The 25,699-nt window shown below is 53.8% G+C and overlaps 9 protein-coding genes across 9 annotated transcripts; 5 read left to right on the forward strand and 4 right to left on the reverse strand.

The window, feature by feature from the left end:
• Positions 1–5,295: 5,295 nt before the first annotated feature.
• On the reverse strand, positions 5,296–6,064 carry CkaCkLH20_01485 (uncharacterized protein; the record flags this gene model as incomplete). The annotated part of the gene is made up of 3 exons (XM_038884204.1): positions 5,296–5,647; positions 5,713–5,786; positions 6,029–6,064. The coding sequence occupies 3 exons, from the start codon at positions 6,062–6,064 to the stop codon at positions 5,296–5,298; spliced, it is 462 nt and encodes a 153-aa protein (XP_038750796.1).
• A 947-nt stretch (positions 6,065–7,011) lies between these two features.
• On the forward strand, positions 7,012–8,941 carry CkaCkLH20_01486 (uncharacterized protein; the record flags this gene model as incomplete). Its single annotated transcript, XM_038884205.1, has 3 exons — positions 7,012–7,158; positions 7,277–8,050; positions 8,108–8,941. The coding sequence occupies 3 exons, from the start codon at positions 7,012–7,014 to the stop codon at positions 8,939–8,941; spliced, it is 1,755 nt and encodes a 584-aa protein (XP_038750797.1).
• Positions 8,942–10,772: 1,831 nt separating this feature from the next.
• Positions 10,773–11,933, forward strand: CkaCkLH20_01487 (uncharacterized protein; the record flags this gene model as incomplete). Its single annotated transcript, XM_038884206.1, has 1 exon — positions 10,773–11,933. The coding sequence occupies one exon, from the start codon at positions 10,773–10,775 to the stop codon at positions 11,931–11,933; it is 1,161 nt and encodes a 386-aa protein (XP_038750798.1).
• Positions 11,934–12,111: 178 nt separating this feature from the next.
• Positions 12,112–13,701, reverse strand: CkaCkLH20_01488 (uncharacterized protein; the record flags this gene model as incomplete). The annotated part of the gene is made up of 3 exons (XM_038884207.1): positions 12,112–12,156; positions 12,208–12,790; positions 12,950–13,701. The coding sequence occupies 3 exons, from the start codon at positions 13,699–13,701 to the stop codon at positions 12,112–12,114; spliced, it is 1,380 nt and encodes a 459-aa protein (XP_038750799.1).
• Positions 13,702–14,818: 1,117 nt separating this feature from the next.
• Positions 14,819–15,415, forward strand: CkaCkLH20_01489 (uncharacterized protein; the record flags this gene model as incomplete). Its single annotated transcript, XM_038884208.1, has 2 exons — positions 14,819–15,001; positions 15,122–15,415. 2 exons carry the CDS (start codon positions 14,819–14,821, stop codon positions 15,413–15,415), a joined length of 477 nt encoding a protein of 158 aa, XP_038750800.1.
• Positions 15,416–15,936: 521 nt separating this feature from the next.
• On the reverse strand, positions 15,937–17,721 carry CkaCkLH20_01490 (serine threonine-protein kinase bur-1; the record flags this gene model as incomplete). Its single annotated transcript, XM_038884209.1, has 6 exons — positions 15,937–16,127; positions 16,210–16,784; positions 16,836–17,232; positions 17,293–17,395; positions 17,446–17,527; positions 17,582–17,721. The coding sequence occupies 6 exons, from the start codon at positions 17,719–17,721 to the stop codon at positions 15,937–15,939; spliced, it is 1,488 nt and encodes a 495-aa protein (XP_038750801.1).
• A 1,274-nt stretch (positions 17,722–18,995) lies between these two features.
• On the forward strand, positions 18,996–20,783 carry CkaCkLH20_01491 (asparaginase; the record flags this gene model as incomplete). The annotated part of the gene is made up of 2 exons (XM_038884210.1): positions 18,996–19,185; positions 19,390–20,783. 2 exons carry the CDS (start codon positions 18,996–18,998, stop codon positions 20,781–20,783), a joined length of 1,584 nt encoding a protein of 527 aa, XP_038750802.1.
• Positions 20,784–21,563: 780 nt separating this feature from the next.
• Positions 21,564–22,109, forward strand: CkaCkLH20_01492 (rhomboid family membrane protein; the record flags this gene model as incomplete). The annotated part of the gene is made up of 1 exon (XM_038884211.1): positions 21,564–22,109. One exon carries the CDS (start codon positions 21,564–21,566, stop codon positions 22,107–22,109), a length of 546 nt encoding a protein of 181 aa, XP_038750803.1.
• A 434-nt stretch (positions 22,110–22,543) lies between these two features.
• On the reverse strand, positions 22,544–23,417 carry CkaCkLH20_01493 (uncharacterized protein; the record flags this gene model as incomplete). Its single annotated transcript, XM_038884212.1, has 2 exons — positions 22,544–23,287; positions 23,343–23,417. 2 exons carry the CDS (start codon positions 23,415–23,417, stop codon positions 22,544–22,546), a joined length of 819 nt encoding a protein of 272 aa, XP_038750804.1.
• Positions 23,418–25,699: the final 2,282 nt, after the last annotated feature.

The raw sequence follows: 25,699 nt of genomic DNA on the forward strand, positions 1-25,699 counted from the left end.
GATTGAAGGACGACGATGATGGATGCGTTTGCCAGTGATGCGAGAAGAGATCGCTTGCTTGCATGGACGGCTGCTGCTGCTGCTGCAGGGTTTCTTTTTGGTATTGGCTGTACATGCACGTTTTCTGCGGAAATGGCGTTTGCAAGACGCACTTTTATGCGGTTGCCTGGCCGGCCTATCACAGCTTTCTCGGTATGAGCTCGGCGCTGCGCAGTTACAAGAGGTAGCCGAGGTCTTGACGAACGGGCGAGCGGACGGCGATTGTCATGAGACTTGTTTGGTTCACGCTGTTCCGGATGTTGTTCGCTTCGGCTACCGGGGCCCTTGGAAAGAGAGGCTCGGTTGAGAATAGCAGGAAATAATAAGCAAGGGTCTGTTAAGCTGGTAGCTGGGAGATGAAATAGGTACGGTCACACAAACATGCTTCATCAAGTGTGATGTGATATAATGTGACAAGTGACGGGAACATTGCAGGAGGGCTGGGCGAGGCGTGAAGGCCCCGGGCTTGATTTGATGTTGTTGGACTGGCTGAGGTTGCGAGGGATCATGGGGCGGCGGAGTGCCCCGGCAGCTTGGGACTTTGGATGAGCGGTAGTGGTGGGGGCTTGACAGGCCAGACCACGCCGGTCTGCGTTGCACATATTGTGATATCTGTATCAATATGTCGATGGAGGGTTCGGACGACGAGCGGCAACGTGATACACCACAACGGGTATGTTGCCTGCGCCTTGCGATTATGCCTTTGCCTGTGTCGTCCCAAGGGAGAACGAACTACCTTGTTGGAGAAACAAGAAAGTGACTTACAGAGAAAGGCGAGGCTGGGGGATAAGGCGAGTGGCAGAACAGGGCATGGCGCCTGTCTCGGCCTGCGCATGATCTGGGGTCCATACTAGCTAGTGTAGATCGCCAGGGGATCAATATAGCTGTGCTGCCAAAACGAGGGAGATATTGAAACACGGCTGAGTGATCCTGGTTGTCTTGAAAACAGGGCTGCTGACCGAGATGGATACACGGCGCAGCAAGTTGGCGACAGGCGATATGCGATGCATTACGTTACCTCTGTCGGGCGAAGATGCGAAATTATTCCAGGGTTTGGTTCAGGAGAGCGGCATGCAGCAACTTCCAACAAGTTTGACGATATGCTACTCCGCTTTTGGCCGGTTGGTTGGTGTCGAGCCGTGCCGGTTCTCGCCTCAAAAATCCATTTTGGCCTTCGGTTCCAAGTCCCAAGTCCCGGCCGCGTTATCCCTACCTGTCTGTCGTCAAAGACAATTGTCTCGCCCGGGCGAGCCCAGCAATCTGGGAACCGGCGTGCGGGAGATGCAGATCTTTGCTCGGGAATAGCCTGTTCGTCCTCATGTCTTTGAACGTGCGAGGAGACAGGTCCAGGCTCGGAGGGGCTAGGTACGGGTATGCTTGCTCTAATTAGGTCGGCGTTGCTAGGCCACTTCCAGTTAAGCAGCGTTGCTTTCTGGCCTTGCCCTTTTCTTGCTATTTCTCGCCCTAAAATATCCCAGTACCATGGTTAGGAGTTCGTGTTGGGACAGGGGGTTGTGACTTGCTTGCATGTCTTTCACCATTTGTGTTGGCTCGCATATCCAGGGAAAATGACCTGTCATATTTTGCTTACCTGAGGTTTCTGGTCTCCACTGCACGAAGTGCCTTTTGGGGCGATAGACAAGGGGATCTGTATGCGAGGGGTGGGAAAAAGAGGTCCCTGTTGGTGTGAACAGACATGATCTGACCATCCACTGTGGAGCGAAACGGGGCTTCGCTGTCGGTTTGTACTCATACAATCGACTTCTGGGCGTTCCGTTTCTGGACCGGGTCTTCGCATGTGGCTTGCCCGAACAAGCCGGGAAAAGAAGGTTGATGGTCCGGTCCGGTAAACCCGGAGTGGATCCCGGCGGTTGACGGCTCCGCTCAGGCCGGCTTTGTTAGAATCCCTCACCGGGCAGACTCCTTGACTCAATCATTTGAGCAGCAGAACACCCGTCTTCGAGATTCCATGAGAAGGATATGAATCTTTTTGACACTGGCCCCTCCATAAGGTATGGGTAACATATAATTGGCACCACTAGAGATGCTAACTCCGGAGACACCCGCCCGTCCTCTGGCACCCGTGAGCACAGGACGCGCTGCAAACACGCAGCCTGCGTTTCTTATGCACAGTTCTTGCTTGTATCAGCCAGGGGAATCCCAATCTGCCACTGTGGCATCTAAGTTTGGCAAGTATTTGGTCAGCCTATTTGTGATTCTAGATCCAGATTCCCGGTACTTCCAAGTATAGAGATTTCCTTCATCTTAACTGGTAAAACGCTGCATTGGCACCGAGATAATTAGTTCTAAAAAACGCTTGTTGTATGTGTTTATAGGGTTTCGCGGTGCTCAGTATTGATAGACCAGTACCGTCCCTTTGGGAAACCCTATTCTTGCTTCACGTCGAGCAGTAACTATGATGCTGCTTTAGTTCCCTATCAAAGACATTGGTACCTTTTGAAACAGTGGCGGATTATCTTATGAAGTGGCGATTCTGGCACTAAGGCTCATGGACTGCCAGGTGTGTATCGACGAACACGCTCTTACATCTAGCGCCGTTGGGTTCTGCATTTCCCACTGGGTAGCCGAGACTCTCTACTTGACAAACTTATATAGACATGTAGAATCGTGCTTCTTCATACTGTCCTAATCTTATGAAGGGTAAAAACCCTCAAGTATGCTCAATACCATCACTTACGAACCCGAATGCCATCTATCATTTAAGAAGTTCCAATCACTATGCTCTCTATGCTTGATTATCTTTCACTTTCTGCAGACTTATTTAATAGACAAGCTAATATGATGAAAAAAAACCATTTTCGTCTTCTCGCTCGGCCTCTAGATTGGTTTTGAGTTGATCAAGGGAGTTATGCGCTCATGAAAATCGCCTTCCTTCTCGAAAGGAAGCGCAGCCGGTTGAAACATCGCAAATATTGTGAGTTCCCAAGCAGATGCATTGAGCTTTTTAGGGGAGATCAAAGCCTAGCAGAATACCTGGCAGGTTTATTGAGAATGCTGTGTGAGATAAGGTGTGCCGTTCTTGAGGTATGTCCATGCCGTTTATTAAGCTTCTAAAATGGTAGAAGGAAATCAATCAGTCGGTATCGCGTGTTTTCGGTAGAATCTCAATATTTCAGCCAATCGCCCCTCAGATATTGCATATGAGCACGTGGGAAAATGACCAACTAGAGCTTGACATGAACCCGACCATCTGTGCACGATGACAATAGAAGAAGAGAACAGCCCTCGACGAGACAGAGGTTACAAGCGTGCTCCTGTCTTGATACATATTCCCGGGCTGTACCTCTGCGTACTTGCTCGTGGGTTCTTGCCCCCTTCCGTATCAAAGAGCCTCGCCTTCAGGTATCATGATGTGCCTTGCATAATAAGCTGCCTGTAGCCCAACCTACTTTCATACAACGAAATGCTAAATGGAACGGCTTATGGAGGTGGTTTCTTTTTCATTCCGGCAATTATGTACATGTCAGTCAAGTTGATTTAAGACAAGAACAATGGACTGACGTTGAATCGCACGAGAGGAGAGTGGACAACATACATGTACAGGACCACCTGGCTTTCATGTTATGGGCTTTGGTGTCTGATACCGCATACTGTTACAGTCATTATCAATACACGCAAATGCGATCAGGGGGACAACCAAATCTGTGAAATAACTAAGTAACAAGCAAAGCTAGAATTTTATTGTCGCGCAGAATTTCCAAGAAAGCTGACTTGACTCAAAGTTGAAGCTGTCCAGTAAAAGATCTATGACGGAAGCCTCTGGTCGGTGAGCAAGTCAGCACACGCGAAGACGACAATGTCGCGTGCTAGACATATTAAAACATGTATCCTAAAGGCGATGTCCCAATTTGATAGAAGAGGAAATCCAAGCTACGCATTTGCAATCCGACCATCACAGATGTCTTGTAAAGTTTTATGCAGTGGTGTGATGCGTAGCGGCCCTCTCTAAATACTCTCAAGATATCTGACGATGAAGTCAATACTTGAGTATCCAGGCGGGAATCCTTACTAACCAAAAATTATATTGGAAGTCACCTTCTTGTTAGAGCGAGCTCCATACGCATAAGAGAAGGAAGACAAACTGTGTGCCCTGATGTCTTGAGGAACTTGTGCCGAAGTGGATGTGGTGAATGTTGTCGAACACACGTGAACAGCACTGGAGTCATGAAGGAGGCACCGAAACCACCCAGCAAGAGTACTCAAGCTGGCTTAAAAGGAGGATACTGGCGATATCTACAGGAAAGAAGTGCTCTGCGGTGTACCATGAAGAGCTCATGTTGTATTCATAGGACAACACCCCAGGGGATAGATATATCCTCGGTTCAACCCTACGGAGAAGGAATGTCACGACGGAAGCTAGGACTTGGTACAATTTTATCCCATTGTCTATGGCCCCTTGGCGTCTCACTTCAAGTAACGTAGCCAGAAAATGAAAGAAATATTGCTCGCTCGTCACTGCTTGTCATTGCCTGGTTGCCAATCGTTTTCTGACTATGCGGTTCTACGCATTCCATGCTTTGCACTTACTGCCACTGCTGTCCTCACGTCTGCCCGGGCAATTCAATACCGGGAATAGATACGGTACTGCGGGTAGTTGGAGTGAAGCCGAGGAGTAGCTGGCCACCCTCGAAGCAACAATGAGCTGCGGTCTTTCCCCGATGCCTTTTCCCCTCCGTCCGCTGCAAGCACCCTCCTCCAGGCTTAGGACCCACCAGGTCACGGATGTGTGTTGTTTTGACCAGTCCACTCAGTGAAAATAATTGTTTAACGCAGGGACTGGCGCTCCTATTCCCGCCATCATGCTCTCTCAGGCTGCCAGCGGCCTCCTTGGCTTGGCGCAGCAGTCTGGCCGGCCAGTCTACCTGATTGATGACTAATTGTAGACGACTAGCTTGTAGAACGCGCAACTCACCTCAGATTTGTGGTCTGTTATGGCCCTCCTGCCTGTTCGAATGATTTCGCCCTTAGCATGATATTCTAGAATCCGGGTCCAACCGACGTTAGGGGCTCCCAGCAACGTCAACAGTGCGGGGGAAAGGCTTGGAACTGAAAAAGACTTCGATTCAGACCGAGACGGCGGTCCTGACGCTGCCCTGCCGGGGTAATGTTGTATATCTCTACCTAGAAGAGTGTTGCAATTCATGTCTCATGATCCCGTGTTGCGCACCACCACTATGCTCTACTCTAGAATGTGTCTGTAACCAATCGTCAGTGCCCGATGCCTAGAATTAAGAGCTAAAGTCGGAACTTACCCAAAGTCATGCTCATGCTGACGTCCGTGTTCTCCACCATCTTGGTGAACTCCTCAAAGCTGATCTTGCCGTCCTTGTCCAGGTCTGCCTCCATAATGGTCTTGTCGACGATCTGCTGGAGCTGCTGGTCCTTCAAGTTGCTTCCCACCATCATCTTCAGGACAATGAAGAGCTCGCCATTGCTAATGTATCCATCGCGATCGATGTCGTATACCTTGAAGGCGAAGCGCAGCTTCTGCTCCTTGTTGCCCTTGGAAGAGAATGCGCTGAGACCCGAGACGAATTCCTGGAAATCGACGTCACCGCCACCGTCTTCGTCGAAAATAGCGATCATTCTGTGCGGAGTGTGTCTCAGTATTTGCTTCGGCGCTGGGAACGCCTTCATCGGCATGATTCATACCTCGTGGCCAGCGGGTTGGACGAGATTTGAGGAAGGCTGAGGAACTCATCGCGTTCGATTGTACCGGAGTTGTCCTGCAGAAAGGGAGTCGGTCAGCGAGGGTGCCACTTGCGACCAGGGTTGTCGACGATGCGCGAGGTCCTTGTCGGAGTCGAGATGAAGGGCAAAAAAGCAACTTGCCTTGTCCAGCTTCATGAAACGTTTCCTGAGGCGGTCAACCTCTTCTCTGTCAACTGCCTGACCGTCAGCACGCGCCCAAGTCTGTGCGACAAAGAAGTTGACTGCGGGGGAGGGGCTCACAGTTGGACCCCTGGACAATATTGTCCAACACGGCGCTGGTGGTGTTGCCCATGTTGGAAATTGGCGGTCGATCTCGGTGGGAACGGTGGTGATGCGCAATCCGTCCGGTGACTGTTATCGTCGTCGCAGTTGGGCTGTTGTCAAGATCGATATTCGCTGGTCCGCCGTGGGGTTCGCCGTGGTGAAGTAGGTGGTAGGGAGGAAGGTTTACGAGAGTAAGGCTAAGTACCTAACCTGCAGATAGGTACGGTGCGGGAGGCGTCAAGTCGAGGTAAGGCAGCCGCGGGCGCTCGTGATTGGCTTGCGTGCTGGATTCGGGCAGCTGAACGTGAACCCACCAAGGAGATGCTCACGCACGGGCCACTGCTTGGATTAAGTCAACCCCATCATTGGCTGAGGTTGATAGACGTACGACGTGAACGGCGGCGAGTATCAGATGTATTACCACCACATTTAAGTTTCGGGAGGATGTGAGATATCGGAAGCACATATGAGATGCATCTACATATTGAAGTGTTTACTGAACGTAAATCGCCATCCCATGAATGCAATTTCCACGGCTGTCGTGGTTGTTATGATGTTGGGCAGGCACAGCACGTGACTCTCCTTTTCGCGCCGCTCATCCTTGGATGGAAGGTACCAGGCCCAGAAGTCAGCGAGTCGGGCTGCTTTGCCCAGGTCCGATCCGGGTGTTGGCCCGTGCGTAAAGTACCTTCACGGCGCATTTACTACTGCAAGGTACACAACTCCCAGAGACCTCCTTGAAGGCAACGAGCGGTGCACCAGAAAAATTCTGCGCGTGGCATCTTCGCGGCAGAACACATCTCAACGTCACCTCATCAAGCAGCGACATTTCGACCATCGAAACAAACACCACAACAACGTTTTTTATCCTTCAAAACCCCAAAATCCCAAGTCGCATGCCCCCATATATGACTTGATCGACTTTTTTTGCGGATTTTCCGCCGGCTTTCCGCCTTCCACCCCCCACTTGCCACCATGTCTACGAGGAAAGTCCGAGTCAAGAAGTTGAGCGTCAAGACGCTGCTTCCGGTACTCAGAGAAGATGATATCGATCCTAGCGAATACGAATCTTTGACCACCGAGTCTCAAATCGCGACCGGTGTCGAGGCCGCTGAAGAAACTGTGAGTCACTTCAACTCCCATATCACACTTCAGATATCACGTGTCAGGTCATGTGATATACGGACCCACCTTTTTGCAGCCAGCCTGCCACGGCAGAGTACTGACCTTAGATGCATAGGAATACCATCTTCAGTCCATTCTTAAGGAGGCAGGCACTAGCAATGATCAGGAAATTCCTGTACCGCCTCCTCAGGAGAGTCAGATCAACTATGATCAACTCTACCCCAGTCACTTCCGCCAACCTACCTCATATATTCGCTTTTCACAAACCGTCGAAGAATGCATAGGCGTTTCCTATGACATGACAACTGAGGACGACGAATTTTTGAAGCAGTACAACTCAACAAAGAAAACTGTTGCCTCACAGCTGTCCGAAGATGACTTTGAGCGCATCATGGAGGTGTTCGAGGAAATTGCCTCAGAACAAACTCCTTTCGCATCAATAGACAACACGGTGGTTGCCTATGATGTTATGGTCCCTTCGCTCAGCCAGCTCGGTAGTCAGAAACTGACGGCGCATGCCAAGCACGTGTATGAACACTGGAGGTCGCGCCGGCAAGCAATCGGTAACAAGCCTCTGCATCCGAGTGTCAAATTCGAGACGCACCAAGAGAGTGACGAGGCCGATCCTTATGTCTGCTTCAGGCGGCGCGAGGCCAGGCAAACCCGCAAGACAAGGCAGAGGGATGTCCAGAGCGCCGAGAAACTCAAACGACTTCGCAGAGAGCTCGAGGATGGACGGCAACTCATCATCCACTCGTATGAGCGAGAGATGTTGAAACGCGAAGCCTTGAATTTGGACCGCTTAATCTTTGAGCAGCGGGCTAAGCTGAAGGAGATGAAGGTCAAGCTTGGTATCAAAACCGAGGACGAAGACCTCATCAACCAAAAGGTATGTCGCACCCCCCTGTCTGATGACCGGGCCAGAACGGAGGCTGATAGCGCACAGCCTCAGAAAAAGAAGCCAGTGGAGGCACCTGCACTGCAGAGACCGCCCGGCAACCACCTCCGTATTGCTGTACGGCCCGATGGGCGTTCCATGGAAGCAGATCTGTTGCAGCTGGCAGACAAGCTTGCAGAGAAGGAGAACGAACTGCGTGCGGACGTTGAGAATAAGATTCACAACCACCGCAAGTGGAACCAGAACCACGTGGATGTCACCCGAGATCCCTTATCCCCAGTCAAGGAGCAGGGCATGGAAGTGAACTTCAGGCCCGCCAAGACCCAATATCTTATGACTCCTCCTGCGTCTACATCGTCTGAGTCGGACGCCATGGATATCGACGATGAAGAGCCTTTCGCAGAGAAGAGCAATATGTCGGTATTCCAGTTCACTGCAGGTGGCGCAGGCGGCAAAGAGCAGCCACCAAACAGTCAACCAGCATTCCGCCGTCGTATTGGACGGTTGAATAGACTGTGGATAGATCGTCGGGGTATGACAACACCGCCGAGAATCGAAGGCGAGGAGTACTCGGACCGGTGGAAGTATGACCAGGACGACGAGGACGAGACACCGGTGTATGACCTGGATCCGTATGACACCCGGGCGTTGAAGTTCCGCGCAACGATCCCGTTGTCGCAGTATGTGTATCCGAGGCGGCAAATACCACAAGAGGGTTTGGTGAACGGCCAGGTGCCCCCGCAAGCCGCAGGAGTTGCCGGCAGCAGGCCGGCGCTACCGCAGCCTCCGGTTCCGCAGCCGCAACAGTCGCAGCAACCGCCGCAGCCACCAGCGCCACCCCAGGTGCCACCAGCTACTCCAGCCAAGGCTGCCGTTTCGTGAGAGCGGCTGCCGCGCACTCTCTCCATCCTCGGATGACATATTGTTGTATACCCCCCGGTGTTTGGTTTTGGTTTTTGTTGTTTTGGGATGTAAGGAGGGCCTGATGGCAGGCAGGACGGTTTGGCGTGGCGTTTTGGGTCGTGGTAGCTCCCGTGTAAAATATATGAATGTAAAGGAAGCAAGGCGACGGGAGTAGTGGACTGCGACCTGCAGGAAGACGAAGTCATGGAGAGAGGAAAATAGATTCCCCACCCAACGAATAGAAGATCAAGAATGACCTTCGAGCCTATCCTTGTGTGATGTACTCTGTTTCTTTCGATCTTGGGTGTTGCAGTCCCTGCGCTCGTGGCAGGAGACGGGCGTAGATGTGGCCGAACATCTGCGCAGACAGCTTTTGCAGCTGGCTGTTTGCGGGCGATAGAACTCGGATCGGTGGGTAACGGGCGAAGAAGATTGTAGAGCTCTTTGCGCAACGAGCGACGGGACAGGAGGAGGAACTGGTGGTGCTCTAGAGGGCGTCAATTTCTCGTCGTGCTGAACGGACAGTCGGTGGTGGAGGCAACTCGGGCAGCTCGCGACGAGCATGTGCTGGTTCATGCGATAGAGACTTTGTCTGGGTAACGTCTTCGGTTCTTCTCTGCTGGATTCACCCAGAGCCTGAGGGCATCATCGCAGTGGCAGAGCCCCGAGAAATTATGTGAAGAGGAGAGAGGTCGAAGGCCATGTCGTGCCTGGTTGCTGGCTGGCGTCAGCAGGACTACCTTTGTCTCGCCCGATTCGGCAGATCAAGTCCCGCAGATCCCTCGGCGCTCACGAGATACGGGAGCTAGACAGTTCGGAGCCATTTTACGAAGGAAGGAAAAGCAATGAGAAATTAGGGTACGGAAGTAGGGGAAGATGGCATAGTCCCAAAAGAGGGGAAGAGGGTTTTTACCAAGCAGCCCAGAAGAGGAGTATGGGAAAGCGAAGAAAGAATTGTGTACCTAGTAAGGTAAGAGAGAAGAGGAGTTCCACTTCGTCGAGGCTTGCCTGGTGGTGTGGGGATATTGCGTTGGAATCTCTAGCAACCTACTCTGGTTGTGTGAGCAATAAACGACCAGCCAGCTTCTTGGGGGGCATCGTAGGCACGGAAGAAGGAGCACGGAGCACTGAAGCACCGCCCAGCCCCTGTACGTCCGTCCCATCTCCTGGATTAGGTTGCTCTATTTTCTTCCTCTTTTGCTGTGTGTGTATCAATGTACAGTGCGTGTCGGATCTTTTTGGGGATCAAGTCCGCGCGGGACGGCGTTTGCCGCAAGCGCGAGGTTGGCTGAGCCGACCAGTCAGCTGCCCTACGATAGGCGTAGATTGGAAAGGAAAGGTAGTAAGCGGCCTCAGGTACGAATGCAACTTCTGACGCTGACGCTGCTGCTGCTGCTGCTGAGCCGGTGGGAATCTCTGAAGGAAGTGCGGACTAGGGTGTCACGGGCGCAGGCGAGCAAAGGGTCCGGCGCGGTGGGAAGTGCGGTTGTGGCAGCGCTTGCGGCAGGGGACTCAGACCCCGTAATTTCATCCACTTTTCTTTTCAGAGGACGGGACATCCCACCAGACGTTACCCCTCCTACGTCAACTTTTTCTGACCTCTTAGCCGTTGGTCCCTTGCGACGAGAAGGCGGGCAAAGACCGAATTGCGATATTTGCACAAGCGACGTGAGCGCATTGCATAGAGAGGTCGCATACACATCCGAAATCCAGAGACTTCGGTCGCAAAAGACGACAAACTAACAGGGTGGAAAGAGAGGGAAAAAGGAGGAGGGAACACCCCAAGAACGAAGCCATCGCGTCCAGCCCCATGACCGATATCCGACCCCCAAAGAGGACCCACGATCCCGACCTTTCCAACGACACACCCACACCACTCCCCGAAGCGGCACCCTCACCCTCGAAGCTCACGACGGCGACAATGTCCAAGAAGAAGGGCCTCATCGCCCTTGGCTGCGAGGGCTCCGCCAACAAGCTCGGCATCGGCGTGATGCTCCACAACGGCTCCGAGTCCACCATCCTCTCCAACATCCGCCACACCTTCGTCTCGCCCCCAGGCCAAGGTTTCCTGCCCAAGGACACCGCGAAACACCACCGTTCCTTCTTCGTCCAGATAGCGCGCCGCGCCCTCCGCGAGGCCGGCGTCTCCGTCTCCGACGTCGACTGCGTCTGCTTCACCAAGGGCCCCGGCATGGGAGCGCCGCTGACGAGCGTCGCCGTCGCGGCGCGCACGCTGGCTCTGCTGTGGGACAAGCCGTTGGTCGGTGTAAACCACTGCGTCGGACACATTGAAATGGGCCGGACGATCACGGGTGCGCAGAACCCTGTCGTGCTGTACGTGAGCGGCGGGAACAGCCAGGTCATCGCATACGCCGAGCAGCGGTACAGGATCTTTGGCGAGACGCTGGACATCGCGGTGGGCAACTGCCTCGACCGATTCGCACGCACGCTCGAGATCAGTAACGACCCGGCGCCGGGATACAATATCGAGCAGCTGGCGAAAAAGGGCACGCGGTTGTTGGACCTGCCGTACGCGGTCAAGGGCATGGACTGCTCGTTCTCGGGCATTCTTGCCAGCGCGGACATTCTGGCGGCACAGATGAAGGCGAGCCAGGCCAAGGGGGAGGAGACGTTCACGCCGGCGGACCTGTGCTTCACGCTGCAGGAGACCGTGTATGCCATGCTGGTCGAGATCACGGAGCGCGCCATGGCACATGTTGGAAGCAACCAGGTCTTGATCGTGGGCGGTGTGGGATGCAACGAGAGACTTCAGGAGATGATGGGCGAGATGGCTAAGGAGAGAGGAGGTAGCGTGTACGCGACGGATGAGAGATTCTGCATTGATAACGGCATCATGATCGCACACGCTGGCCTGTTGGCGTATGCGACGGGTTTCAGGACGCCCCTCGACGAAAGCTGGTGTACGCAACGATTCAGGACAGACGAGGTTCACATCAAATGGAGAGACTGAGACTCTCGGTCAATGTGGCATATACGGGCTTGAAATTCTATCGCTCTCATGCTTGCGTGATCCTCCTAGCCAGACACAGGACTATATGGTGACAAAAAGAATGTCACTGCAGCTGTTCGGAGTCGCCCACGAGCAGGCTGCCCGAGATCCCAAAAATCAAGAACTCCGCCTAGCCAGGCTATTCATCGGTTGTCGTGGGCTTGTAGATGATTGTCGTCACATACTATACTCCGTGTCAGTTGCGGACAAACATTCGCATCGAAGGAGCGTTTACCTTGTTCTTGTAACGCGTTGTAGCCGACACAGCCAAGATGTTGTTCTTGATGCTACTCGTGGCCAAGTGGTTGAGAACGGTGTGGTTGGGCATGTTGAGCACGCTGTTGTCGTCCTTCATGAGGACTGCGGCGTTCAATATCGGCTTGCCTAGGAAACCTGGAAGACTAGGGGGTGTCGGTAGCTTTTCAATAGCTGTCACCGCGTATTGATAGGCCGGGGAGTCTTCAGGCTGGTCGAAATCCACCAAGTACTTGGGTATTTGGTGGAAATATTGACTGGGTGAAGGCACTGCCTTGCCCTTCGGTGCCTTCGGCTGCTCATCACCCTGCGACTGTGAGGCCTTGGGAGCGCCCGCATCCTCAGCAACCGTGCCGGGCGCTGGGACTGGGCCTGGCACAACGGGAGCCTTCGCGGGGAGGTCGTCAGCGCTGACTTCGATGAAATTGACCAGGTTGTTGCCAAAGTCCACAGTTGTTGGCAAGTCCGGCGAGGTCTGCATGATTCCGTCCACCAAGAACCTAACATGATGTGTTCCCGGAAGAATGTGTACTGTCGCCGCAAACACACCAGGCTGGCCGTCCCTGTTCGAAAGCCGGGTCAGTGACATGCCAAATGATAAACAACAGAGCGCAAGGCTGAGCACAAGGTGAGCGCCCCAAGTGGTTGGGATCTCAGACCACTGGGGAACCACAAGTGTAACGCAGGCAGCCAAGACACAAGCCCACAGAAATGAAACCTACACGGGATGCAATCTTTGTTTACGGTTCCATTGGAAGATGGTTCCTGTGACATAGATCTTCCCTCCTCCTCTGCGCCATTCAAGACGAGTCGGCACGGTGGGCCGGGTCTTATCCACAATCAACTCCTCGCCATCCTCTTCATCGACAGTGGTCGTACTCAGAGCCGACGACTTCCTCGTCATGCCATCCGAATCGAGTGTTTCCACCTCTGTGACGGACGCCTCGCTGGCGTCTGCCGGGGCAATGATGGGCGATCCGGGGGTGTGGATCTCCTCTTCGATCGGGAGAGGCAGACGAGGAGGGCGGGTGAGGTACGACATGTCGTTCACACTGTTGTTGGAGACCAAGGCTGGTTCAATCATGTGGGCGGAGTAATGCGACCTGAGGGAGGAGGATTCGGTCGGGGCGCTGGGGACGTCTACGGGCTTGCTGGGCTCATCGCGGATGATGTGCTTGTTTTCCGGGGGCTTCGGTTGCGGAACGGAGGTACTCGAGCTCGACGAGGGAGAGCCGGTGGTGAAGTTGGAGATGGGAATGGCCTGGAGGGGCTTGGGTCCCTTGGTAGTCGTGGAACCTTGGGCTTGAGTAAGAGAGGGCTCAGGCGGGACGGCGACTCGTTCGGCGGAGCGTGGCGGGATGATATGTTTGGACTCCCTTTTGTGATGGTGATGGTGCTTGGGAGAATCCTGCGACGCTGCGGCGGATGAGACAGGCGTGCCGGGCTTTGACGACGAGGAGGGGTTGTTGCCCATCGTGTTGTTGCTACTTCCAGATTTGTTCGTCGGGTGGGACACGACAGCCTGGTCTGGGGTATGGTTCAGGGTACCCTACCGGGCCAGGTCGTGTCTAGGCGGGCGAAGTACGGAGGACACACGGGATGTGTTGCGTTGCGTGCGGTGCGGGATTGTGGGTTGGGCTTCGGTGCGAGAGAGCGCGAAGCCAGCGCGGCCCAGAGAAACGCAGTCCAGCGATTCGGCGGCAGATGAAGGTGGGAGGGGTCCCGAACTTCCACGTCGGGCAAGTTGCTTCGAAAGGGCGTTCGTGCGATCCTGGTTAGGTAAGGCGCGATTGCAAAAAGATACCTAATCGCGGGGTCGTGAGACGATTATCGCATTCTCCAAGGAGACGATGTGGCAGCACATGCAAAGAAAGGAGGTTTTGTGGCGACTGCTATGTCGTGGGATGAGGTCAACAATCGTCGCCGCTGTGTGGGTGGTGATGATATGCAGGAAGCGACCGGGTCGTTTTTTCCCCCCCCTTGAAGATGGGATGAGAGGTCAGTTCAACAACGGGCGAGGTTGAGTGTGGAGGGGTTGGTGGTCAACTGCCCGGTCCAAACCATGCGTGGAATCCGTGGAGGGTAGGTAGGTAGTTAGTAAAGCCAGATAAGCTTGACCTTTCAAGTACCCGCGACTACGCACATTTTCGCATGAACATGCAAGTATCGGTGGGCCTTCTCTTAGCCAGCATTTTGGCTGGTCCGTGCTTCTACTTTAATTAGGCGGCCCCCTTGGCTTATTCCATCCAAGGTAGGTAGGTACCGTAGGTAACACACTGCTCGTGTAGCATGGAGCTCGGCACCGCTGCTAGAGCTCCTGGACCCGACTGTTCAAGGTCGGCCTTCGTGACTACCACTAAGGAATGTGCTACCTACCTACCCTTTCTTCCGTCTCATTACCTGAAGCCAATGTAGTCAGCCATCGTCCATCGTTGGATCAGACTGTGGCTGTATTCGCCCCCTTTCGAAACCTCTCTCCTCTTAGACCTGTACATCTCGTCATGCTGCAGAAGGAAACAGGAGATTGATGTTCACATCCAGCAACCGCTCGTCATCATCACGACCTCGTGCGCTTTCACGATCCTAGCACAATGGCCTGGATATCGTATACCTCCGGCGTTGTCGCCGTCGTTACTTTCCCCCTTCGTCTGGTGTGGAAGCCTGTGGCTCTCTTCATCAACTCGATGCTCATCCTGATATCTCCATTGATCCTCATGGGGTCATTCATCATCGGATGGTGTCAAGGAGTACTTGACTTTATAGCAAGCCTTCAGGTACGCCCCCCATCCCTTACGACGAATTCGCCATATTGACTTCCTTACTATAGCCTCTCTATACGTTTGTTAGTCACCTGACTCTCTCGAATTTTCATTTCTGCTTGCTAATCAACTCAGCTGGCCTGCGGCGCCTGCATCGGCATCGTGACCGGTTTGACCATGTCATGCACGTCCCAAATCATCACCACAGTCCTCGGTATGCATGACAGAGGCTATCAAGGTCCGCCATCGACACCTGCTCCTTCGACTCCTTCGTCAGAACGACCAGGGACGGGCAAGACTGAGGACTCCTCGTCTTACGAGACCGACTGGCAGCTGCTTAACAAGCCGCCTCCGAAGCGGCGTAGGACGAGACCCGGGCTGTGGTCTCAAACTATTCACGAGGAGGACGATGATGATTCCGAAATTTGAAAGTCGACAAGCCATTCTTCTTCCTCACTATGCCCTATAGCTTACAGAAACACTTACCAAGGAACATGGGAATCATTTTAATGCCAACCTTGCTCGGGGATATGCCTGTTGCCTTTAAACGCCTGTTCCTGTGCTTCGCCTACCGGCCGTGCCGTTCAACTGTTACCGCGTCCTTGTAGACAATCCGCTGCTTTACGTGCGACCCTGAACTCTTCCCAAAGGCGAATTGAGGCTTTCGCTTTGAGAATCTGATGGTCTTCGGTGGCTCAACAACCTCCGTTTTTGCGCCCTGTAGCTTTCGTATCCGCGTCTGCCCTCCTGTTCATGGTCGTAGTCTCGATTACTTGCAGAGGATGGGCTGCAACTTCTTCGCCTTTGACGGTCAGGTGAACGTGCTGCGAGCGTCGATGAAGATCGGCTGCAGCTGCTCCGTGCAGGTTTGTCTCTGCCGTAACTCCGTCTTTGACTATCTCCATGGCATGACTATCTGCGGTAGACATCCCGATCCCGGTCTCGGTCTCTCATCGGGGACCGGCTGCGGCTCCTCGTCCGACGGTCCCAGTCCCGATCATGCCACCGCTCGTCTCTACTATTACGGCGACGGTCACGCGGAGGCCGTTCGTCCCTGTGTCGCGGACCATCGTCCCTATAGCTCGGAATGTATGTGTCCACATCCGGTCCTCTTCCTCCCCGACTTCGAGGTCGCCTATCTCTATCTCTGTCTCGGTAACCATCCCGGTCTGCAGGGCCGCCATTGGCGTATTCCGGTGGCGGCGGTCTAGGCGGCAACCCACGCTCTCCACGTTCGCGCTGCCATGCTGGTCTGCGCTCGTCGCCATTCCGATGGCCTCCAGGAACGTTCGGATGGCGATTGCCGTTCACACCATTACGGTTCGAGTAGGCGTCGGCATTGTTGAACCCGGCGTTCGCGCCATGTGCGTCCGGCCCTATGCCCACTGTTCCGCCCTTCGGAGCTGGTGGGAGGGCCGCCTTGCGATCGTGGAACTTACGCCTGTCCAGTTCGTGACTATCTTCGAAGGTCGGTAGGTCGTCTGGATTGGCCGGCATAGGGGCCATTTTGAAGTAAGGATGGTTGAGAGCATCCGCGGCGTTGATACGGCTTCTCCAGTCGAGCTTGAGAAGCTCCTTAAGCAGAGATATCGCACCTGAACCATACTCCCTGAATCTGGTGGAAAGGCTGCCGGGCCTCGCGCGCGGTGCAACAGCCTCGGAGCCGGGGAGAGTATTGAACAAAGGCATGTTCTCGGGAGTGGGTGATCCCACCAGATCCCAGATGATCTCGAGCTGGTGGCTGTCACTTTCGCCTGCCAGAATAGGCTTACCAACCAACATTTCGCCAAAGACGCAGCTGTTTCCAGATTAGCAATGCGGCCATTACGAAGAAGGGCTTGGAACATACCCGACGCCCCAAACGTCAATGGCAGTCGTGTACTTCTTCAGGTGAAGCAGCAATTCCGGAGGTCTGTACCATCGAGTAACGACTAGCCCGGTGTATTCCCTCTTTCCATCGCCGGCACCGTGTCCTGGCGTAGGTGTAGATCCCTCGTAGTGTCGGGCCAGCCCAAAGTCGGCAATCTGGAGGATGCCTTTGTTGTTGATGAGAAGGTTGGCAGCCTTCATATCTCGATGGAGGATGTGGTTGTCGTGTAGGTATCGCAGTCCTTCTAGGAGCTGCAGCATGTAGCATTTGATTTGAGGCTCGGTGAAGGTGACTGACGGGTTGTCGAGCAGACCAGACAAGTCGTGGTCCATGTAGGGCGTAGCCATGTACATGATTGGCCTCTTACGCTTGTCACCTGTAACAATCCGGGTCAGGAATTGTTGGTTCGGAGACGAGTGACTGAGCAGCGACTTACTGGCTCTTTGAGGATGTTCGACGGCCATGTCAACCAGCTCCAGGACGTTCTTGTGGGAAAGAAGCTTGAGGAGTTTGATTTCTCGCAGAGCCGTGATGGGGAACTGTCCACCGTTAGATGAGTGCGCGATGTGCCGTGTCAAAGAAGCCATACCCCATCCTTCTCGTGGTGCATAATAATCTTCTTGAGTGCGACCTGTGCGCCCGTCTTCAAGGACTCTGCGCGGTGTACCTCGCTAAATGCCGTGGGTCAGTATGGAGGAAGGCGTGCTCTTTCGGCACAAACTCACCCAAAAGTACCCTCGCCCAGCTTGCCGAGGAGTTTGTAATCTGTGATTCGCGAACATCCCACGAAGCTTGTTCTTGGTCGTTGATGCTTGATCGCAAAAGTGCGAGGCGAAGCGCTGCTGTTAGGCGCGCTGGACTCCATGATGGATTCGCAGCGCGACCAGTTGCGCCGATCGCGACAGAGATTGACTTGGTTGATCTATTAGTCGTCTTTGGTACAGGTAATCAACGGAGACGGCCGGTCGGTGGTAATCGCATTGCGGGTTTCGACAGCTAGCGGTTGATTATTTTGCGGTCGATATGTGATTGATGTAATGTAATCTCGAGGGAAAATGCTATCGTGGTTACTGTTGCCAGCCTGCCGACTAGAAGATGGATGGTGGTCGGGCGGTGGAAGTGGCAGAATCCTACCTCACTCGCGGTCGAGATTGGCGCGATACCAAGCTGGAACTCGAAATCGGAAAATCCACGGCGGATTCAGAGGCTCAGATGAGATACCCACCCCGGTACGTATCGGACCTTCCAGGTTCTGTCAGAGCCTGCACCTGCAGGGTCGTGTTCTGAACAAAGCTCGTGCGTCATCGTCTGATCCTCTGAACTTCCGCAAGTGTTGGTAGTGTCATTTCGACGGCCTTCAATTCGCTCTCCGGCAATACTGCCTTTTTTTTCTCACAACAACTTGGCATGCGGGAGGTAGCAATTCTCATTCTAGCAGGTCATTCCAGCCATATCAGCAGGCGTTTGATCAGCAGCTGCAACTCGCCGTGTCCAGACCGGCCGTGCCCGGCTTCATTAAAGGTCACGAAGCTGATGTGGTCGTTCTGTTACTTAATTATTACCCCATCGTTGGCTCTGTCCGCCATCCGCTATCGGGGCAAGTCCCATTCTCTCTTCCCCGCGGTACACAACTCACGTCAAGTTGTTGTAGCAAAACTCAACTTTTTTAGCTTATCGATAAAGCGTCTCTTGAAAGTACGAGGGGCAACCTCGATATTTGCCCACATTCCCTTGTCCCGCCTTATCAGACTGGCAGTCCCATCGAGCACCAGCACGCATCAACCCAACGTCAGCTCAAGCTCTTCCATGCCATCGCCTTGTACCATTCCTGACTTGTTTGACTCGCCATCCGTCTCCACTTCCGTGTTTTCACCATCGCTAACCGCTCATCGTGGTTCTCTCAACCGACTCCATTAGACAAATTTACAAAATTTTGCACAACCCCATGACTTGACCCAGTCGTTGCCATATTGCTCTCCATACAAAAGCTTCTGCCCCTCCATCTACCCCGTGCCCCTCAACTTATCTGTGGAGGCGTAGGTAACTGATAAACTCGCAACTACACCTCTTTGTTCTGGCGTTGCAAGTACCGAGGACTCTCTCTTTGACTCTCTTTGCCATTCGACGATTTCTCCAAAAATGGCCTCCCAACCCACCGTTGAGCGACTCCTTCCGGAGTCCAACTACCCGGAGTCCCGGGTTCTCGTTATCATGACGGGCGGAACCATCTGCATGCAACCTACCGCCGACGGACTCAAGCCCATCGGCGGCTTTCTGAAGAATGCCATGGCCCCGCGCCCCTCCTTCAACGACAAGTCGACACCTTCAGGTAGGTCTTTGGCTCAAGGAAACTGCACGGACATGAGGCACAAGCGTGTTGCTATAGGACAAGTTGCTGATTTGTTTTGGGCGATCTTTGCCCTGGCGACACTGATTTCAGAACGGTTGTGAAGACTTCAGTCGGACTCAAGATGATTCTTTACTGTATAATTTTGTAATGGTCGTACATCATCCACTAACAAATCATGTCTAGTACAACTCGAGGCTTACAAGAACGGTCAAAAGGTTGTTCTTGACAGCCTGAGGACACCGCCCAGCGCTTACTCCCGTCACATTCGCTACGGTGTCCTGGAATTCTCTCCTTTGCTCGATTCGAGCTCCATCTCGGCCGAGGGCTGGACTGAGATTGCCCAGACGATTAGAGAGAACTATCGTCTCTTTGATGGCTTCGTTGTGCTGCACGGAACCGACTCACTATCATACACGGCTTCGGCTCTTTCTTTTATGCTTTCTGACCTGGGCAAGCCCGTTATTCTCACCGGTTCTCAGGCCTCCATTTTTGCGCTCCAGTCAGATGCCGTCGACAATCTGCTGGGCTCGCTGATCATTGCAGGAACGTTCGTCGTCCCGGAGGTCGGTCTCTTCTTCCACCACAAGCTCTTCCGCGGCAACAGAACGAGCAAAATCTCGTCCGCCGCTTTCGAGGCTTTCGCCAGCCCCAACTGCGAGCCCCTGGCCAAGGTCAATGGATTGGGTATTGATGTGAACTGGCCTATCGTGTTGAGGCCCACCAGAATCGCCGAGCTGCAGGTCACCCAACATCTCGACACCGCGCACGTCGCCTGTCTGCGTGTTTTCCCGGGTATCAGGCCCGAAATGCTCGACTCCGTCCTCCGGGTCCCCGACCTTCGCGGTCTCATCCTGGAAACCTTCGGCATGGGCAACGCTCCGAGCGGCATTGACGGCAGCCTGACCAAGGTCATCAAAGCCGCCGTGGACCGTGGCGTCATCGTCGTCAACGTCAGTCAGTGCATGAGCGGCTTTGTCTCGCCCGTTTACGGCCCCGGAACCGAACTTGGCCGCGCCGGCGTCATCTTCGGCCTGGACCTCACAGCCGAAGCGGCCCTGACGAAACTGTCCTACCTCCTTGCGGTGCCCAACCTCTCGACTGCCGAGGTCCGCGCGCGCATGTCCCAATCGATCCGGGGCGAAATGACCGAAATGGCTCTTCCGGTATTTTCGCACCCATCCGGCTCGCTCGACTCGGTCGTGTCGCGACTAACGGCGACAGAATCGGCTTTCACTGTCCTCGGCTACGCCGTACGGAACGGGGATTTGAACATGGTCAAAGAGATCCTGGATAACGACGCACAGCTCGAGCTGCTTAAGATGGCCGACTACGCCGGCAATACGGTGGTGCACCTCGCGGCCGTCGGCCCGGATATTGAGGTTCTGCGTGAGGTCCTCACGAGGGGAGCCAGCGTGCATGCGCGAAACCGCGCCAACAACACCCCGCTGTATCTCGCGGAGAAAACAGGCAACGAGGAGTGCGTCAGATTGTTGAAGGAGACGGGTGCTCACTTATGGCAGGACGAGGCGACTATTTTGGATTCGGTCCAGGCATCTCAAGCATCTGGAGGAGTTTAAAAGCATTAGAAAAAGTTGTGGTTTCATGGATTTACAGGCGTTCTTTTGGGCGGAAGTTGGTCAGAAGACGGACATATCTTGACGATTATGAGAAAAAAGCAGTGAAACAACATACAATTTCCATGTCGATCTTTCGCGCAGGCAATGTGGACCTGCCAGTCGCTCCAAAGCTGGTCGCATCTGTAGATTTCTGCAATACTTTACCCGGGGCGTACGTAGCTCGCCTGGCAAAGTACGGAAGAATCAAAGCTTCGTCAGTATACCAATGGCATCTAAAGAGCAGGAGCTTTTTGATAGCTGAAGGTGGAATACTCCTCCATGGGTTACGCCCAAGGTTCTCTGGCTGCCACTACAACACTACGCACTGGCCTCCTAGATAACGTAGGATTCTGTATGGTTGAGTACGTCGAAATGTTAAAAGCTCTTCACAGAAAGACATAAAACCATACTTGTCAAGTGTTAGGCCGGCTAGGTAGTCAAGGCAGGGCGGGGATCGGTAGCGTTAGTGTTGTTGAAGTACAAGTGTGTAGCTTCACGTACCGGCTTGCGGAGAGGTTCGGCCCCACTTAGACCGGCGCCGTTGCTCGACTTGAATTTTTTGGATGGAAATCTCCCACCTGCAACCTTCACCATTGACTTCCAAAGCAACCTGCCACCGCCGTCTTTCGACCATTACGCCTCCAGACCGCACATTTGCGACTAAAATCTTTCTGGATATTTTTCCAACCCTCCGGCCCGATCACTCCATTGTCCGGCGAAGCGTCACCTTAAGACTACAAAATGGCAGAATCGACAACTCCAAAGCCGGAGGCGCCCAATTACCACGGGACGCCACCCCTCGTTCACAACTTCTGCATCGCCGCCGCCGTCGCCTCTCCGATCCTGATGATCCTCCCGCCGCGGCGCATGGATTGGCGCTTCTTTATGCACTCGAGCATCTTTTCCGCCTCAACGAACCAGCTCATGTACGATTATACCGGCCAGTCCATCTACCAGCGCGTCGGCGCCCGGTTCGAGAGAATGTTCCCCACGACCCTGCCCGAGCAGGCGCAGAGGACGAAGCAGGCCTTGCGCGAGGAGCGGATGCGCCGCGAGGGGTTGACGGAGGAGCAGATGCGCGCCATCGAGTACAAGAAGCGATCTCTCGTACAGAGGGTATGGTACGGCAACGAGCCTGAGGATTGGGACAAGAAGCGTGGGGAGGAGCACTCCAAAGCGCTGGCCGAGGGAAAGGGACTGGGAGACCTCATTGTGGAGCAGGTCAAAGAGGTTTGGGATGGCGAGAAGGGCAAGAAAGAGGAGGGCGACGGGAACAAGAAGGCATGAAAACACCAAGGACGCAGGAAGAGCTTCTGTATGATTAAGAATGGGGATTGGGGATTGCTGTAGGCCAAACGGTCGGTCGTGACAAGCAGAAAGACCTTCATGCACGGCGTTTTGGCTGATTGGGAGCGCTCATGATTTGTCGATTATATCGTCTCCCGTGGGTATTGTATTGTACTGTAGGAGAGTAATGAAAAAGTAACCCTTCCACTCGAAGATTAGACCAACCCTGAGCCTACTGACTTGCTTGCTACGAAAACTTGCATTGCGATATGTGCTTCAGCCTGATGCTAACTTTTGATTTCAATTCCGACCATTATTCGCTATACGCCATCATGCACCCTTGCATTCTATCCTCCACTCAACACGTCTCAAGCTCCTCACCCCCTGAATTCCCGGAGCTCCGCAGACGGAAACCTCGTCCGGCTTCAAAGATACTAGTTGGTCCCCGAGCCGGCCTCCTGCCGAGCTCTTAGAGCTTGCTTTTGCTTCTGCTTCTTCATCTGCTTCGGGTTGTCGTTACTGTTACGTCCCTGCTTACCCTTACCCTTTCCCTTCCCTTTGCCTCTTTTCTTGATCTCTTCTTTCTTGGCCACCTTCTTGGCCGCGCGGATTTCGGCCTTTTCGTCGAATTTAGCGGTCCAGACAGCCAGAAGGCTGTCCACCTCGTCTTGCCGCTCGTCCGACTCAGCCGGGATGCCGAGATCTTTCTTGATCATGCCGCGGTGTTTCTCGATCTGCATCAGCCGCCTTCTTGCCGCGCGATTAAGGCCATCGCCGCCGTTGGCGGTGCTCGGTGCGACCGACCCACCCCTCTCAGAGTTTGAGTGGCTGTCACTGTCGGTGTCGGCGACGGCGGGCTTGGAGGGCTTGACGTCGATAACGAAGGGGAGAGACTCGGCGACGGGGGCAGCTGACTCTGACGTAGCTGCGGGAGCGTCGGTCTCAACGTCGGCGGTTTCGGACTTCTTGGGGGTGCTCTTCTTATCCGACTTCTTCTTTGACTTCTTCTCGCTCTTGGCGGCGGCAGGTTCGGTTTCTGGGTTCGGGGTGCTGGCCAAAGATGATGTCGCTGAGTGTCCTTGTGAAGCCAGCTCTTCGCGTCTTTGCTTCCTCCTCGCTGCGCGTACGGCACGGGCATCGGTGGGCGCTGGGCCGCTGTCGATATCCATGGCATCGCCCTACTCAAACGACGTTAGAATCGCGAACGTTGAGAAATCCGGCGGTCGCGCGTACCACAGGTGCATCAATCTTGGCGCCGCCTTCCTCCTTGTCCGTGAAGGACTCCTTTCTTTCGGATTTCTTGCCCATTGCGCCAGTGAATTGAGTTATGTGACAGAATGATTGTTGCTGGCAAAATGGCCGGGCTCAAATTACGGGCTCGAGCTCCGAAGAGAAAAAAAAGTTCAGAAAAAAAAAAGTTTTATCTAATCTAATCTTATCAAGAACATACCGCGTTTTGAATTTACACGGTATACGATTCTAATCGGTATAGTACGTATTAAGGTAGGTAGTAGCTGGTTCTCCAACGGCTTCTCCAACGCACGGACGGACGACTCCAGCAAACCCTCAGCTCTTCGATTTTGATAAGGTAGGGCTGGCTTTCACTTCCAGTTGGTCCAGGGTCTCTGAAATGGGAGCTTGAGAGGCCACTCCAAGACAGGGCTGATCGCCGAGACTTTCATCTTCCACCTAGAGTGTGATTATTCTCCATCCAGCGAAAATTAGCCTTGAAGAGAAGAGAAAGGACTCGAAGTGCAAGGTAGCTGAGTGCGTCATCTCACGGGCTTGAATGCTTTTTTGGTGTTTTCCTCGTATAGTGGAGGTGGCTTGCTTCAATAACCACGAGCTATGAGTGGCTGAGAGCTGAGCCACCAGCTGTCGTAAGTGCTCGAGACTGGACCCTGCACGCGTCGGTGGGCTGACGCCTGACGCCTTAGGGTGGTCTCAGTCTGCAGTGCGACGATTGCACAGAAGTCGAGGAACCAGTCGTTGGCAGCATGGCTGACGGTTGATGGGCGGGTGACAAATGCGAGCGAATTCAGTTGGTCACTAACTAAGGTACCTACCATATCTTGTGTTGTCAATCCTGTATTAACAGCAGGTTCAGTCGATAATCACCGCGTGTCTCGCGCTCCAAGAGCTTCTCGTGCCTGTAAAGAAATGAACAGACTCGGCGGGCTGCAGGCTCAACGAAAGGGAGGCTGAGATGCAATAGGTCCACCATTGGCGGGCAGATTCTTCAGAAAGAACGCAATACAGCGGATGCCGCGAATTCCACATTCCGGTCGGTCATGTCCTTGAGTCTAGGTAGTGGGCATACCCATTGCGAGACCCCTCATGCTCTGTTGGGGTCCCCGGATATCCGGAAAGGCCTTGGTAAAAAAAAAAATATACTCCAGGAGAGGCCGATCGAAGGTAGAGTACGGCGTCAGGCCGGTCCTTGTCAGCGGGCTGCTGATGGGATGGAAATGGAATGAACACCTTATGCTGGCGTTGCTCCCTCAACGTTGTGGAATCGCCGTGGTTTTCAAGGGTCATGACTCCGGCACACTGGCTATGTGCTGCTCTGCAAGACGAGTTGTCGGAGCCGGGGTGGTGCCCGCAGGCTGCATGCATGGGTCGGCAGTCGAAGGCTCCGGAGGGTATTTCATCATCAGCGCGTGGTGTAGTTGACTTATGACGGATGTTTGGCGGTGCTGACGGTCGAGAATCCTGCCATAAGCCGTGGTGAATGGTGATCGACTGCCGTAGATGAGGAAGCCGGCACGGCACAGTCTCCTGTCTGGAGTTGATGGGAGGGAACTAATCCATCTGGAAAGCAGGCTGGAGAGGTCCGCAAAAACGTATCAACCAGCAAGCGATGAGGCCGTAAGACTGCCAACTAAGGTATTCGCCTGCTATTAGAGGCTGAGAGAGAGGCAAAGCGACGACGATTAACATCAACCTCAGGCTGAGATGGGTCCAATCCGAAGTGGATCATTTCTCTCTCGCTGTCCTTGGAAAGATACAATCATGATGAGGTAGAAATGGTGATGTTGTAAGTACCTACCTGAGGTAGCGGGTGAGGTGGTTACGCAACTATCTGAAACTTGTGGACCCCCTGTTCCAAACTTAGCACAATTGATGTCTGCAGGTGCCAGCGGCCCAGCGCAAAAGATGCTCTGCCAACTGAAGACGGGTGTGACTGAAGAAGTCACTATTAAGCGGGCCTAGCGAGGGAAAACAGACCGATCAGAGAGGCTGGCGATGCTGACACAGCCTCAAAGCCGGGACTACTGCACGCCTTGCTGCACCCTCTACAGTCTACACACACACTGCGGCACCCTGTTCTGACTCCCGTCCCGTTTGGTGATTCTCAGGAGTCTCCTGCTAGAGTCTACGAGCTGGCGTCTCACTGGACCACTTCTCACTCCCACTCCCACTCCCACTCCTTCCCGTCACTGCCCTCCACAGCCAACCACCATCTCACCTAGACTCCCACTTGGCGGCCTGGGCAAACCAGAAACAAGACTGGGAAGGCATGCGTTTTAGATGCTGGCCTGTTTAAAAGAAATAACCTCCTCGTCCTCTCTTCTGCCCCTTCTCGCCCT

The sequence above is a fragment of the Colletotrichum karsti genome (assembly GCF_011947395.1).
Source record: "Colletotrichum karsti strain CkLH20 chromosome Unknown Scaffold3, whole genome shotgun sequence".
Classification (NCBI taxonomy): domain Eukaryota; kingdom Fungi; phylum Ascomycota; class Sordariomycetes; order Glomerellales; family Glomerellaceae; genus Colletotrichum; species Colletotrichum karsti.